The sequence below is a fragment of the Octodon degus genome, unplaced genomic scaffold (assembly GCF_000260255.1).
Source record: "Octodon degus isolate 3935 unplaced genomic scaffold, OctDeg1.0 scaffold00005, whole genome shotgun sequence".
Classification (NCBI taxonomy): Eukaryota; Metazoa; Chordata; class Mammalia; order Rodentia; family Octodontidae; genus Octodon; species Octodon degus.
This window is the reverse complement of record NW_004524581.1, coordinates 1,778,276-1,794,050: the sequence shown is the minus strand read 5'-3', so window position 1 is coordinate 1,794,050 and position 15,775 is coordinate 1,778,276. Positions and strand designations below refer to the sequence as shown.

General features: G+C 39.7%; 1 protein-coding gene across 3 annotated transcripts in view; it reads right to left on the bottom strand.

Moving 5' to 3' along the window:
• Prkg1 (protein kinase, cGMP-dependent, type I) overlaps positions 1–15,775 on the bottom strand; it is a 1,308,883-nt gene that overhangs the window by 478,954 nt on the left and 814,154 nt on the right. For all 3 annotated transcript variants that reach the window (XM_004623947.2, XM_004623946.2, XM_023723235.1), the window contains exon 4: positions 4,897–5,002. In XM_004623947.2, coding sequence (XP_004624004.1) covers positions 4,897–5,002 — 106 coding nt within the window. The remainder of the gene's footprint in view (positions 1–4,896; positions 5,003–15,775) is intronic.

Sequence of the window (15,775 nt, the reverse complement as noted above, 5' to 3'; positions counted from 1 at the left end):
TCTCTCTCTCTCTCTCTCTCTCTCTCTCTCTCTCTCTCTCCCCCCCCTTTGCCTAGAAACATCTGTGTTTGCATCAGGGAATGTAACACACAGGCACAAAAGAGAAATGACTAAACAGGATTGAAGAGCCAGAATCCCAGCGTGATGTGGCATTTAGTAGCAGCAGCCAGCCCACATGAATGGTAGTTACAAAATGGGCAAACACATGGTAATCAAAATAAAACTCAACTTCAAAAATCAGGAAACTTTTTGCCTAGAAGCAGGATGTGTAGTTACCCAAAATGTTCCTTTTTCTAACATTGCATATAGGTGTTTATTTCAAAAACTGAGAAGGAAGGATAGGACAGGCAGACCTGTGATATAAGATCATTTTTATTTTGCTGTTGCTGTTCTTAAACTCCTTCACTTAGAAGCATTTAGGATGTACAGTAGAGATCATCTCTGAGAAAATTGTGTTGATTTGCATTATTGTGGGCTAGCATTTCTTTTGAGTATGTCGTATTTGCTTTATCTCTTTAGAACCTTCACAAAGTATAAAATATGTGATGTCTCTAGGAGAAAAATTCAGATGAAAATTTTATTTAGCAAACAGATTTCTATAAAGAATGCTGAAGTATTAAGTTTATATTTTACAATGTTATGCTTGGTAACTTTTTCAACACAAGAAGCCATGACCTTGTAAAACTAATATATGACATAAAAGCAAGAAGTCTGTTTTAGAAAAATCAACAAACAGATAAAATGTCCCTGAAATTATAATAAAAACACTTAATTTGATCTTCTGGGTTTTTTTTTTACAATATCTTATGTTGTTTATATCAGGTATTATTATGGCATCTCTTAACACCCTTATAAAATAAATAGAACCAAACAAAAACAACAAAAAACCTAGGAACATGAAGAAAGAATGAATATTTGTCATTCTTTCAGCTTCAGGGATACATGACTTGTTAAATAGCATGCACTCCTGCCATACTCAGAAAATGATCATGTTTAGTTAATGGTGTGTTATCACTGTGAGCTTCTTAAATTGTTGTCCAGGGGAGTCTACCCTGTCATTTTGCAATTATCCCTGAAAATTATGCACTGGTTCCATACTTACTGTTGGATAAACTGCCTCCCTATACACAGTGAATTTTATGCCAAAGAAGAATACCATTGCAAAAAGTAACCCCAGTTCTAAAAAGCATACAGTTTAGAAATAGAAATAAGCTTAGCAACCAAATTATAAACAAAGTGTACAATACAACCTGTAGTAGAGATGAAATATCAGTAGAAGAAGGTCAGTGTCTGGGGCAGTAGTACCTTTGGGTTGGCTCAAAAAGACAAAAATAGTGAACATAGAGATAGAGGAGGAAAGCTCAGGAAATCCATGGGTAGGTGGAATCACTGGGCTCGTGTGGGGAGAGAAGAAATCAAGCTGGAAGAGCGGGCTGGACCTGGCTGTAGGAAGCCCTTGAATGTCCAACCATTGAGGCTCTAATTCAATAGGAACAATGAATCACTGAAGGGTTGTAAAGAGAGAACTAGTTAGTCACAGTCATAATTGAGAAAGATTAAAGCGCACAGTCATAGCCAACTTGTCACCTCCGTGGACTCAGCCTACTCCTGTGCTCGTAAACCTGATGTTTTATTGAGTGGCCAGATGAAAGTGATATTAAAGTCACTGCCCACCTCTTTTCTACCCACCCAGTTAAACTCTACTTGCTTTGTTTTTCTAAATTGACCGACAAAAATGTCCACTTATTAGGGACAGCCAACTCTGAATAACATTTGAATTGCCAGAATATATTATACGACAACAGTTTTGACAATTGTATCCTTCCAAAAGAGCATAGCCAGAGTGAGTTCACACACACGCACACATGTACGCTCGCGCGCACACACACGTACTGCATGAGACACAGGCATTTCCTGGAACAGTTCTATTAGAGTTGTTGTTCAAGTCATTCAATATAGCTTTAATGTTTGGTCCATTTCCTTGACATAACCAATTTATGGAAGCTAAAGTCAACATTACTGCATGCAATGCTGCGCTAAGTCAGATGGGTAATTTACCCATGAGGAACAATTTTATTGGTACCAGTTGGGAGCTTTATCTGGCTTCATCAGAAGAAATCAATATCTTCTGAACTTTAAGGCTTAAAATGAATACTCCTCTAAACCAACAGGTTTCTCACAAGACACAGACAGACACACACGTACATACATTTTTGTCAGCACACACACATATATATACAGATGTGCATCATATAGTCAAATAATTATACAAATTGAGAGGGAAAAGCAGCCACTGACAGAGCAATATATTATTATTAGATATCAAATTAGAATTCTTTTTTTTCTTATTTTATTTATTTATTTTTTTGGCAGAACCGGGGATTGAACTCAGGCCTTGAGCTTGCCAGGCAAGCACTTATTCTACTGAGCCATCTCCCCAGCCCCTGCAGAATTCTACTTCAGAAGAAATATAACAAAAAGATTTAATGTATGGAAATGAAAAATGCATGAAAGATGAAGCAGAAGTGAAATTAATTAACCATTAAAAGTATCCAAACAAACAATATTAAAGTTCCATCTTACGAAGACTCAGTAAGTATCTGCTAGACGTGAGCTAAAGCAAAACATGGGTCTGGCAATGCTGCCTCCATTTTAACCATTTCACACAGCATGAGGATATAAAACAAGAAGAGGTTTAATATTCCAGCTCTCAAAAAAGAAATCTTGTTTGATAATAACAATAAGCTTGTCTTCTGGATGGTTAACAACCTAAGTTTGCAGACCAAAATTAGAGAAAAAGGAAGGCTACAAGGAAAGCCAATATTTTGGCCCTACCCTTCTAAGGTCAATTAAGACTCAGGACATATGAGAACTTGTACTGTAATGTCATGTACCTCAGTAGTGTCCCAGATTTTCTGATCAAGAAGGTTATGGGGCCAAAGAGGAAATTGATCGATGACATGGAGTGTGCCTAAGGAGAGTCACATGAGGAGAAGACACTCTCTCAGGCTTTCACAGAGAGCACATTGGCCAAGCAATGGCCGTGACTCATCCACATGGCTGCACTGACCAAGGTTCTACAATCTGAGGTACAGGATCTCAGGATAAATCCTGAGGGCATTTCACTGACCTTCTCAAACCAAAAAGCTACAACTCTTGTTGCATAGGTTCTGCTTTACCTTGGTCTTAACCATCCAGTAGAAAAGTATGAAGATGAAATATAGGAAGTAAAGCCATGTTGTTATGTTGAGCTGTGGGGGACTCACGTCAATAATTTCTGACATTGCCAATTAAACAGAAGACCCAATGCTATTATGGGCTTCTGTACTCTTTTAGAATATTTTGCTGAGTTTACACACCTATAATATTCAACAACGGAACTTAAAAAAAAATTGGGGTATAACTATGAATGTCCATTTTGTATCTGTGTATTCAGAGTGGTTGGGATAGATATATAGTTGCATTCTCTTAATGAATAGAATGATTTTTTTTAATGGTGTTTGTAAGTAGGATCACAAGTCTGCATCTTGTACAGCAATTAACCACTAAGAAGAATATATGCAGTGTATTATTTGTTGAAACTGTACTTTCAATTTGATTTGAAACTGTCTCATTGCTATATGTTTATCAATAAAACTTTGAAAAGAAAAAAAAAGAAATCTTAGTGATATGCTCCCTTTACACAACATAATATGGACATTAATCCTTAGTGTTTCTGTTCTCAGAAGAAAACTGGTATAAAATAACTACTTTTCGAAGTCACAAAAATTGTCAATACTATTTTTTAAAATTTTCATTCTTTCAATACAGGGTCTCGCTACCCAGTTCGGACCCACAGTGATCGTCCTGCCTTAGCCTCTCCCCCGTTGGGATTACAGGCATGCACTTCCACATCCAGTTTCAGTGGCCAGCACTATGCACCGAGAACCAGGGTTCCAGGGCCAGCATGGCATGTGGTACCGTGAGTCGAACCTGGGTCCTTGCACTTGCCAGGCAGGCACTTAGACCACCAAGCTATCTCCCCAGCTCACCAATACTATTTTAAATGATAAAATATTGTATTTCTTTTCAAATAAACAGAGACAAAGAAAATCATTTCAATGACTATCAATGTATTCCTAAGAAATAAAGAGCTGACTTTGTATTCTGATCCTCATCCTAAACTGAATTATGATAATATATGATTTAAAGAAAGGAAAGGGGGGCTGGAGAGATGGCTCAGTGGTCTAAAGCACCTACTTAGAACAAGCTTGGCAAAGCACAGGGACCGCGGTTCGATCCCCCAGAACCACATGCCAGCCAGCCCCGCCCCCAGGTGGGCTGAGCTGGACACACACACACACACACACACACACACACACACACACACTAAATAAATGTAAAAAAATATTTATAAAGAATGAAAAGGTTTTGGTACTCCAGAACTATAAGATAAAATCAATTCAATTTGGAAAATTAAATTCAGAATTAAGGGTAATTGGCTGCTTTTCATAGCTCCTTCCAGGTTAGTCACTTGGCCTTTGCATGGAAACTCTCACAAGGGAATTTCTAGCCCCACAGTGTGGTCTGCCTGGAGGGGGAAAGCTAAATATCTATTAATGGACTAACGGGCAAAGTGAACTCCGTATCTTTTTCTATTCATGCAAATTCTGGCTTGTTTCTCTGATCTATGCTTTCTGGAAAGAGCGCTGAGCGTTTGGTACACATGGGGAAACTGCCAAGTTCTGACTCAGACGCGTATCCTGAAAACCCGCGCAAGAGACGAGACTTGCCCCAGTCTTGCCTACAAGACTGAAACACTGTTAAAACTGAGTTAAAGGCAAAAGCTCTCTGTTTTTCTGCGTTTAAGCAAAGGACAATCAATGCACTCAAAGGGACAAAGGAAACTGTTCTTACCTTTTTAAAAATTCCATGTATTCGGTATGCTTGATGAGTCCAGTCCTCATCATTATTGTTTGAAAACATTGTCGATCGATGGCCCAGAGCTTCACGTTAACTAAAGCTGAAGAAAGCAGAGAGAAAAAATTAATTAAAGAAGTTCAACTGTGAACAGCAGCCTGCAAAAGAAATGACATATTCGGGAGTGGTATGAAAACGATTAACCTTTTACCCATATTTGAAGCTAACATCATGATTCCTTCCTAGTTTGTTAAAAAGTTGGGTATGCTTCCAGGTTATAGTTTTATTCCAGGATGACCACCTCTTAGGAAGGCTGCTACCACTCGTATTTGTCAAGGAATGGAGCTACCTAAGTAGGTACTGAAAGTCTTCACTAAGTCAAGAACCATGTATGAAGGGAATACTATTGGGATGGGGGAAGTGGTTCACAGGAAACAATACTGCCTAGTAAACATCCAAAAGTTACTAATAAGTCATACAAGCACATTTATAAAAAGTAGAGAGGCAAAAATTCATTCTATATAGGAATTTAATATAATAGAGATACGAATTAAACAATCATCTCTACATACAGCTTGTTTAGCAAGTTAAAACTTAATGACAAAGTGCCCACATAGAAGTTTTATTAATTTTTTTTATTAATTTTAATTTCTACTCACACACCACTATCTTAGATAATACACAAGTAAGTGTTGAAACTGAATGCCATAGAACAATGAAGTTCATGAGAACTTCAAAAATGATAGCTATTATAGTATGTAATGGAACAATGTACCAAGATAAATGCCTGGTGGATGTAGCTCCATCGTAAAGCATTTGCTCAGCACAGGAGAAAGGGAGAAAGCCTCCTGTTCAACCTGAAGGAAAGCACTACAGGAGGGAAATAAACTTGGGTTTTAAAAATTGAGCACAGTAGATACCTTGTCAATTGGATCTGTGTGATAGGCATACGACAATCTTATTTGTTGTCTCTCTGCGTAATCATATATATATATATATATATATATATATATATATATATATCACCAAATTTAATGGAAAATGCTTTAATTAGCACATTAAGAAAAGCCAATGCAGATATCATTCTGAGAGGGTTTGAGGGTAGAGAAAGGGTCATGGGGTTTGGGCAAGAGCACAGAATGGGCACAGGCCACAGTTCTGCGAGCCAAACACAAAACAATTAATAAGTGCAATTTGTTCTTCCTTACAGCTCCAGAGTGGGAGTGGATCGAGCTAAGGAGGGAAGCAGCCAGAGGGAATACACAGAACAAAAGGGAAACCAGAAAACAAGGGGAATATTAACTCCAGGGTAAGTCTCACTTTTAATCCTAATTTCCCCTCACCTAAACTGGTTGAAACTAAGTAACTAAAATACTACTTCTCTCTTGGTCAGAATCTTGGTGGTGAAAAACACTCAAATAGCTAAAGACTACAGCAACAAGAACTGGTGCATGCATGGCTCCATTCGAAAAATCCTTTAAAAATGATACTTGATCAAAAACAAAGCTACAGAAGGGACCCTGCAGCCACAGCGTAGTGCTTCTGATATCTCCGGGCTCTTTTCCAGAACACCTGTTTGTCTGACACAAAGCATAAAGCTGGGTTGTGCAAATATGCGAAACGGGGGCGATCACAGAATTATTCCTTGGAAACGGGAGAAATGGAGTCTATAGACCGGTTGGCTACGGGTAGCTGGGTGAGGTAGACACAAACAGAACCACAGCGAGGGATGAGTGCGGGGGGGGGGGGGGCAAAGTAGACAAATGTGACCAAAATGCATGAGATTCTGTAGGGATGCTACATGGTGTGTGAGTTCAGCTGACAAAGGCTGCTGGAGGACAAGCTGGATTAATTTCATAAACAACAGAAAGCTATTAGAAATCGCAGGGACAAAATAAAAGAAACAACAACAAAGGTTTTTACTGCTTTTTGATACAGGGTCTCACTATGTAAATCAAGCTGCCCCTGCATTCACTGTGGAGTCTAGACCATTCTCCAACCTATGACAGATCTGCTGCCTCGGCCTCTGTGGCTCTAGAATCACAGCCATGCACCATCACGCCCAGTCTAAGAACTGACGTTTTTTAAAAAAGGTACACCTTGCATAGATGATAGATTTTAAATGCTTATTAAAAATAATATATATAGAAATATTTTTGTATTTGTCTTCAGTCTTAACTGTTCCTAGGCATTTTACAGTATAGGTACAACTCCTTTCAATGTACAAAGAAAGCTAGTTAATTTATTTTTAAAAAGAGTGACAATGAAGTATTTCCATATATATATCGTAAGGAGAACTTCTTCTAGGTGATCCAAACATGCCTGCGTTTTTAAGGCTTTGCTCTGCAGAGAGACATATCACCATACCACACTCATACTCTTAGCAGTGGTCTACAGAATCTACGTTATAGGTTCTGAAAGACCAACCTAAAAAAGGACAGGAATTAAATTAGGAAACACTTGAGTCGGACTGCAGACAAACACTAGTGCTGCAGAAATAACAATTGATACATAAACCATAGAGAAGAGCAGTGATATGATGAAGACTCCTTGTGGGGAAAATTGTTTTGATGATGTGCTGTATGCAGAGTTTTGAACAAGGGGTGATAAGTCACAGACAGAGGCTGTGTAGTTCAGAAGCCAAGAAAGGAGAGTGGCAATGAATGTAAGCTATAGGAATAAAACCAAAGGTCTGCCGAGTGTGTGTGTGTGTGTGTGTGTGTGTGTGTGTGTGTGTTCTTAGCATGTTACTAATTTTTAATTTTTTAAAATTTTTTTGGCAGAACCAGGGATTGAACTCAGTCCCTTGCGCTTGCCAGGTAAGCGCTTATTCTACTGAGCTATCTCCCCAGCCCCTTGTTACCAATATTTATATTGTCTCTCGTCTGACTACATCATGTCTCCAGAAATAAATTTGCATAATCCTTCGAAGGTCCTGTTTCATTTCTTCTAATTTTCCCTGCCACTAGAAATCAACTTTTCATCTTATAAGTACTAGAGATATTTTCTGATTAATGAAATTTATGTACATGAAGTTCATTTGCAAAAGGCTTACCCAGTGTGACATTAAAATATCTAAAATAAATTTATCAGGTTTCATTATCTGTATATTTAAAAATGACTTCTAAAGGCAAGTTTGCAAGTTTTGATAATTTCACCTTATGCTTTGGTTTCTGTTTACTTGAGCTACTGAAATACTTCTCTGAGTAAAATTTCATTCCAGATAAAGTCACTGCATAATAATGAGCATGAGTTGATGAGATTGTAAATTTATTCATGACCTTGAACAAGATGTCAAAACCTTTATTATCCTCAGCTCCTACATGCATTAGTCAGGTCAGCATTTTACAGGTAGGTAAGCATGACTAATAATCACATAGCCTTACTATAAAAAATGTGATTAGAGTAGAGGTCTGAATAACGACTTGGTTCTTAAATAGCTTTCTGGATTCTGTCTGTTGTCTCCATAACTTGAAGAAACCAGAGAGGAAAACAAAAACCCTCCTAGTTTACCTTTTTACCCTTGATCTTAACTGGAATGTTAGGGAGGAGGCCTTTTGAAAATAAAATCCTTATGATTCTTCATAATGAGTACTGTTATTGAACATGTAAGCATGAAGGCTATTTAGCAGAAATAGTGCTCAGAAGTGATTTTGCTTTTTGCTTGTGTTTTATCTAAAATTCCTTGCCAGACACATATAATTTTCTCAAACTAAGGCCATATTCCATGTAAAAGCAAACATAAACTCCAATTCCTCGCCGGGCGCTAAGTACACAAGTACAGTGAAGACACTGCTAGCGTAGGAAGCAGGGACACCAGGATGACAGAGGCAGAGACTGCCGATTGTGCTTCCCTAAGAGACCACAAATCTGGACTCAGCTTAAAGTCTCCTTCTGGGAAATTCATCTGCTCTCCAATTCAAATTCGAGAAGAATACTGAGAAAGCAGGTGCAAGTTAGCGTAAAGCATGGATAGACTCAAATATTTACTCAGCCTACATCTATCTCATGCCAATATGGCTGACACAGTGCTGAGTACCAGAGGCACAAAACAAACTTAAGATTCCCTGCCCCCAAGACACTTGTCTTCTAATGTGGAGGACCACAGACTAGTCTCCGAGCCAAATCTGACCTGTGGACTGTTGGACTCCTTCAGGGCCTGTGAAAGTGGACACAGCCATGTGCCTTCATTTACGTCTGAAAGGGAGGCCACATGGAGTGCAAACCCTAAAGTGTCTGATCTGGTCCTTCACAGACAACACCAACTGATTCCTGATCTAATGTAGAAAAGAAAACTGAGGGCAAAGTGCTACCACGGGATATTTCTGGGGCTCTTAAGGTTATCTATCACTTGCATCCTGTGAGGAGCGACTGTGCAGGGCTGGCTGGAGAGGACCTTTCACCAAGCAGTCAGCGGAGCCAGGGCTTTCCAGCTGGTGTCAGGAACTGAATGGGTTAGGGATTGTTCTTTATGTTTCTGTTGTTGTTTTGGCTTTGAGATTTTTTTGAGAAAGGATTTCACTATGTAGTTCCTGCTCGCTCTGAATTCATTATGTAGTTGAGGTTGGGCTCCAGTTTGAAACAATTCTTCTCCCTCAGCCACCCAAGCACTGGGATTACAGGCACACACCAACATGTGAATGTTTATGTCACCCCCAAATCCATAAACTGAAGCCTTAGCCACCAAACCCATGGTTTAAGGAGGGGAGGTAATTAGGTCATCAAGGTGATGACCACACGATGGAATTTGTGGCCTTGCTGAAAGATAGATCCTTAAGGTCCATCTCTTGTTCTTCACTCATGCCCCAAAGAAAGGCCATGTGACAGCCTAGTTGGGAAAAGTGGTAGCACCTCAAAGCTGATGCTGCTGGTCCCCCAATCTTGGACATCTTCCTCCTGAACTGGATGAAATATATCTGTTTTATTAAGCCATCTTGTTCAGTGGCATTTGTTATAGCACCCTGAACCAAGTACACATCACCCACAAAGCTCCAAGAAGTTTGTGCCCGGAAGTCAAGATGAGTGGCTTGAATGTGGGCAGAGAGAACACTGCCGTGGCTACCTTGGAAGAGAAGCTCAGCATTTCTTTCAAATCTAAATATAAGCAACTTGAGGGGCCGGGGAGATGGCTCAGTGGAATAAGCACTTCCCTGGCAAGCCCAAGGGCCTGAGTTCAATCCCCGGTTCCACAAAAAAAAAAAAAAAAGTAAATATAAGCAAGTGGTTTGTCATCCATAGAAACCATAACTATTTTCCACATCATCCTACATTTCTACAGTTTCCTGAAATATAATTAATACTCATTACTATTTTGAAATCATCAGTCACTAGACCTTCCTTTGGATCTTATTTTAATAGAATGTTATATCACTGTTGATGATTAAATTTTTTATCACCATATTTTAATATGAGTGGTCACATTTGTTATATATTGTACACTTTGAATTTTTTTTTTCATAAAGATGCCCGTGGTGAGGCTATGACTGATCAAGAGGTATACAGCATCCAGTTCCCAGCTGGGTGTGATAGGACACACCTGTAATCCCAGCACTCAGGCAACTGCCACAGAGGATCACCAGGAGTTTTGAGGCCAACTTGGGAGGCATAGTGAGTTCAAGTCCAGCCTGAAATACATAGCAAGACCTTGTCTCAAACATAAACAAACAGCCCCTGCTCTGGGTTTGAGATTACAGCTCAGGGGTAGAGCTCTGGCTTAGCATGTGTGATATCCTTGGTTCAGTTCCAGGGCTGAAAGAATGCTGCACTATTCTGTATCCACACTGTTATGCTTGTTGTTAAATCATCAGAATAGTTTTATAGCATTTAGCAAACAGTCCTGATTGTCTAACAGTTCCCCAGACCCTGCTCAACAATCCCCTCAAGTCGCCACAACTCAGCAACTAAAGCACTGACACTGAGCTCAGTAGCAGCTCCCCACATTTTGTTCCAGAGTTAAATATTCCAAGGGAGTCACTGGGTGTTTCTAATGTCACCACCACAGCAGCACAACAACTGCTTTCCAGCAAGGGGTCTCATGGGGATGTGTAAAGAAGAGAACATAATTAGTGGAGAAAGGAGCTATGGTCCAGTGTGGGATGAGATACAGGTGAAGTAGGCAGTGGCCAGAGGTGAAGCTCGGAGGACGGCTGTGGTGTGTGCGCTGCTGGCTGGGGAGCAGACTCCAGATCTGTGGGTCAGTGAGGGAAAAGCGCTGGAGTATGCCAACGCGGGACTCGCTTCATAAAGGTTCCGTTGGTGACAATGAAGCTTGGAAGAGAGGTAGAGGCTGAGGTAGAAACAGACAGAGGAAGCTACAGATAGCTGACAGTGCTTGTTATTTTCCTGGAGGGGAGACTTTGATAATGATAAGGAAGCTAGAGGAGTGGACAAACTTTAAAAGTATTAAGGATCTTAGACAAAACACCAGGGAGAGGAAATTTGACCCTAATATTCATCTTTGGAGCCAAGACTTGTGAATAGAAATAGAACAAAATTATGCATTTATATTATTCATAAATTCAGGTTTACTTGCAAATAATTTTAAGAGCAATACTCACATACCTCAAAAACCAACCTAATGGCTTCTGCTCAGTCAAATGAGCTTGTAATACTTCTACTTCTATATTATAACTATAAGATTCTATTTGTGATTCTTGCTATATTAAAAATTCAAATAACATCATGAGATCACTTGGCACAGGTGCAAAGATGTCTGCATCCTACAAATACGTATACCAGGTTGCTGAGAGTCCATATATGAGTACGTTAAGTAGCATAGTTTAAGATTTATTGAGGGAGACAGTGTAAAGTTAAGGAAAATCATCAAACATGAGCTTAGTGAATTATCTTTTGGGCATAATTTATATATATATATATATATATACATATATATATATAATTTTCTATATTCATTTTATTGATTCAAATACTACTATTTTATATATACATATATAAATCAAGAAGATATGCAATTAGCAAATAAAGATATGAAAAATTCTCATAACACTAGATATTTGAAAATCAAAACAACAATGAGATACCACTTTGTGCCCATTGGGATGAGCTGTTTTTTTTTTTTAATAAGACAAGATAACAAGTGTTGGTGAAGAGGTGTTAAAGTTGGAACACTTGTATGCTAGTAGTAGAAAGGTAAAATAGCCCATATCCAAATTAAAAGAGACATTAAAAACTTTGTACACAAACATTCATAGCTAGTTACACTAGCTGAAAAGTTAAAATAGTTCACATGTCCAAAGGAAAAAAATGGGGGCCAGGGAGATAGTTCAGTAGAATAAATGCTTGCCTGGCAAGTATAAGATTGTGAGTTCAATCCCTGGAAGGGGAAAAATGTTAGCCAAGGTGAATATATATATATTTTTTTCCATATATATTTTCCATATATATATTCCATATTTATAGAATTTTGGTATAATCTATAACAAATTAACCTTTAAAACATGCTAAATAAGTTAGCTATTCACAAATAGACAGATATTGCCTAATTTTTCTGGCAGAAGATACCTCGAATCATCCAATCTATTTAAAAAATAAAACAGAGGTTACCAGGGATGGAAGCAGGTACAGAAAGCAGGAGTCATTTAATCAGGCACAGAATTTCAGTCTGAGATGAGGAAAATGTCTGCAAACAGATCGGGATGGTGCTTGAGTGGATGTGACTGTGCTTAAAGTCACTGGATTGCACACTTAGAAAAGGTTAGAATGATAAATTTAATGCTATGTACATGTCACCACAGTAAACAAACTAAAATGGTGAGATGGATTCAGAGGTGCACTGGTAAGTCATTTCATCGTTGTGACCATCACTGAAGGCACTTATGAATGGCTACAGCATCACTAGGCAATGCAGTTTGATGTGATCCCAATCGTGTATGTCACTGGTTGAAATGGTGCTACTGCATGTGATCATATGCTGATACATAAGGGGATACTTATTGTGGGAACTGGGCTATGCAGTCATGGAGGCCAGAAGGTAGCAAAATTTCCTTTCTCCTGTCCTTTTCTTTGGCCAGGTCCTGCCATGAGTGGTCTGATGCCCACCTTCTTCTCTACTCATTTCATTCATTCAAGTGCTAACCTCTTTGGAAACACCTTCCTAGGCCCACCGAGAAATAGTGTTCTATCAGCTATCCAGGTACTGCTTAGTTTAATTGAATTTTCTGTGTGAAAATGACCCATCACTGTCTATTTTAAATACTATTTTACTTTCTGGACTCTGCCAAGCCAACGTTTTGCAAGATTGCTCACACTTTCCCAGCCTTTGCTGGTTGTAAGTCTTCACTGTTCAAGATGATTGTTAATAGCCAAGTAGAGCTATCATGCCCTGAGCTGTACGACCTGCATAAGTCACACAGAAAAAGCTTCCGAAGAAAAAAGATTCTGAACAGAGTATGAAAAACGTAAACTATGTTATGAATAATTTTATATTGATTAAATATTATTTTTGATGTGCTGTTTTAAATAAAGTTTTAAAAAGATTTTTACCTGTTTCTTGCAATTATTTAGAAGGACAACCAGAAATCACAGCACTGCACATATTGCGCACAATAAATCTCTACTGAAGAGTGACAGTCTCGATTAGCCATATGCATGTAATTATTTCTTTACCAAACACTTGTTCCCTGGAATGTTACAAAGACCTCATCAAATACTTTTGAATTGAGTTTTGTGTGTTTTACATACTTCTTTTCAAGATAAAAGTCTCCTCTGTTCTTTCATTCCTTTGGGAAATTTCCTTAAGCCATCATGATCTCTTTTAGGAGAGAGTGTTTTTGCACAGTCTGAACAACTTTCCCCAACATCGATTGGAAAAAAAAAATCTCTATGACTATGACTCATTTTCTGAAATCAGGCTCTGATTTTTTAGGAACATTATTTTTTTATTTTTATTTATTTATTTAATGATTTATTTAATTATTGCCGGCTCAGCCCACCCTGAGGGCGCGGTTGGCACAGCATGCAGTGCTGGGATCAAACCAAGGTCCCCTGGGCCTGCCTAAGCTTGCCTGAGCAGGGGCTTTAGACCGCTGAGCTATTTCGCCAACCCAGGAACAGTCTCAATGTTAAATGTTTGTTGACCTGTTCTTTAGAAAGACTAGAAGCTTCTGAGGGCCTAACATGAGGGGGAAGCATGAGGAAAGCACTGTTACCCCACTCTCCTCCCTCCCCTCCACCGTCAAGGGGCGCAGCTCGTCCCACTGGGTGCCTCATGTCTGCCGCGCTTGCTGGGCAGCTCTGGAAGCTCATGCCACCCCTCCCTTCTTGATGCTTGAGTCATCTGTGATCACTCAGATACTGAGAGTGACAGAATTAGAGACTTGGAAGAGACCTGCAGGGGCTGCACTGAAGCAGCAACCCCTTCCCCGCGTTATTAAGGCATCTGTTAGCCTTAAGCTAAATTCCAACTTCCCGCATGTTCTCCCACTAATGCTACATAATTATAAGAGGCCATTTGCTGTTGACAATGCATGGGGAGCACATCGGGGTCTTCACCATGCAAAATGTTCGCTGCTATTTTGGAGGCTATGTTTTAAACTTCCTTCTTGGAAAAAGTTAGTGATATAGTGTTAATGATTACATATATTAATGGCAATATATTTACTATTATATAAAGAGGACAAGTTGGAAAATTGGACTTGACAAGAATAATTGTTACAGAGACACCCCCCCCATATACCCGCCATGTGAGAACTTCTGCTGTGTTCTCGGGACACTGAGATCCAGCCCTGGCCCAGACCCTGTAAGTGTGTGGGAGAGCTTCCAGCTACCCTGTACCCCTGGGATCTGTCTGGTCCAAGCCCAGGTGTAGCATGGGTGAGACCCTCTTCCACCCACTTGGGCCCTCCCCCAACCACTCCGCAATCCCCCCAACTCCCACCCAGTGAGTAAGAACTTCTGCCATGTTCTTGGGACCCCCAGATCCAGCCCTAGCCCAGGCCCGGTGAGTGTGTGGAAGAGCTTCCTCTCCCCACTACTCCACCTTGTCCCTTTCAAACTCACATTAGGCATGCCATACAGGCCCAGGTGAAACCCTGCAGCTGTAGTCCCTGCAGAGAGAGTAGGGGACAGAACCACCCAGCTAGTCCAGGAGCAGAACATCTTGCCAGAGGGGCACAACAGGTTCACACCCAAGGGCAGCAGCAGGAAGGAGCTCAGCACAGCAGCCAGACCCAAGCCGGGCACAGCTGAATAAATTCAAACTTTGTAGATCTGCACCTGAATTTCAGTGGTGCTGAGGTTATAACTGCACCAAAACTCTACAACAAAGCTCAGAAGACAGTGCTATACAAAATGACAATGAGAAGGAGCAAAATGCAATCTCAGACCACAAGCCCACCCATAACATGTGCAGAGGACACTAACATAGAACAAATTGGGAATCACACAGCTGAAATCAATGAATCAAGAGCTTCTGAAAGAAACAACTGCAGAAAGATATAGAGGAACTCAGATTGGAAATCAAAAAAGAAATCCCTAAATTAATAGCATCTGCAGTAAAGAATCAAATGCAGAAACATATGGAAGAAACCCAATGCCCACACAGAACAAGTGCAGAGGACTCTACTACAGCTGAAATGTATGAATTAATAGCATCGAATGTAAATAAGCAACAGCAGAAATTTATAGAGGAACTCAGAGTGGAATTACTTTCTGAAATTAAAAAAGAATTCTCTGAACTCATAGCATCTGAAGTAAATAATCAAATACAGAAACATAGGGAGGAAACCCAACCTGAAAAAAACTAGACAGTAAAAGAATAACTGCTTGGGGCTGGTGAGATGGCTCAGTGGTCTAAAGCACCTACTTAGAACAAGCTTAGCAAAGCAAGAGACCGCGGTTCAATCCCCCAGCACCACAT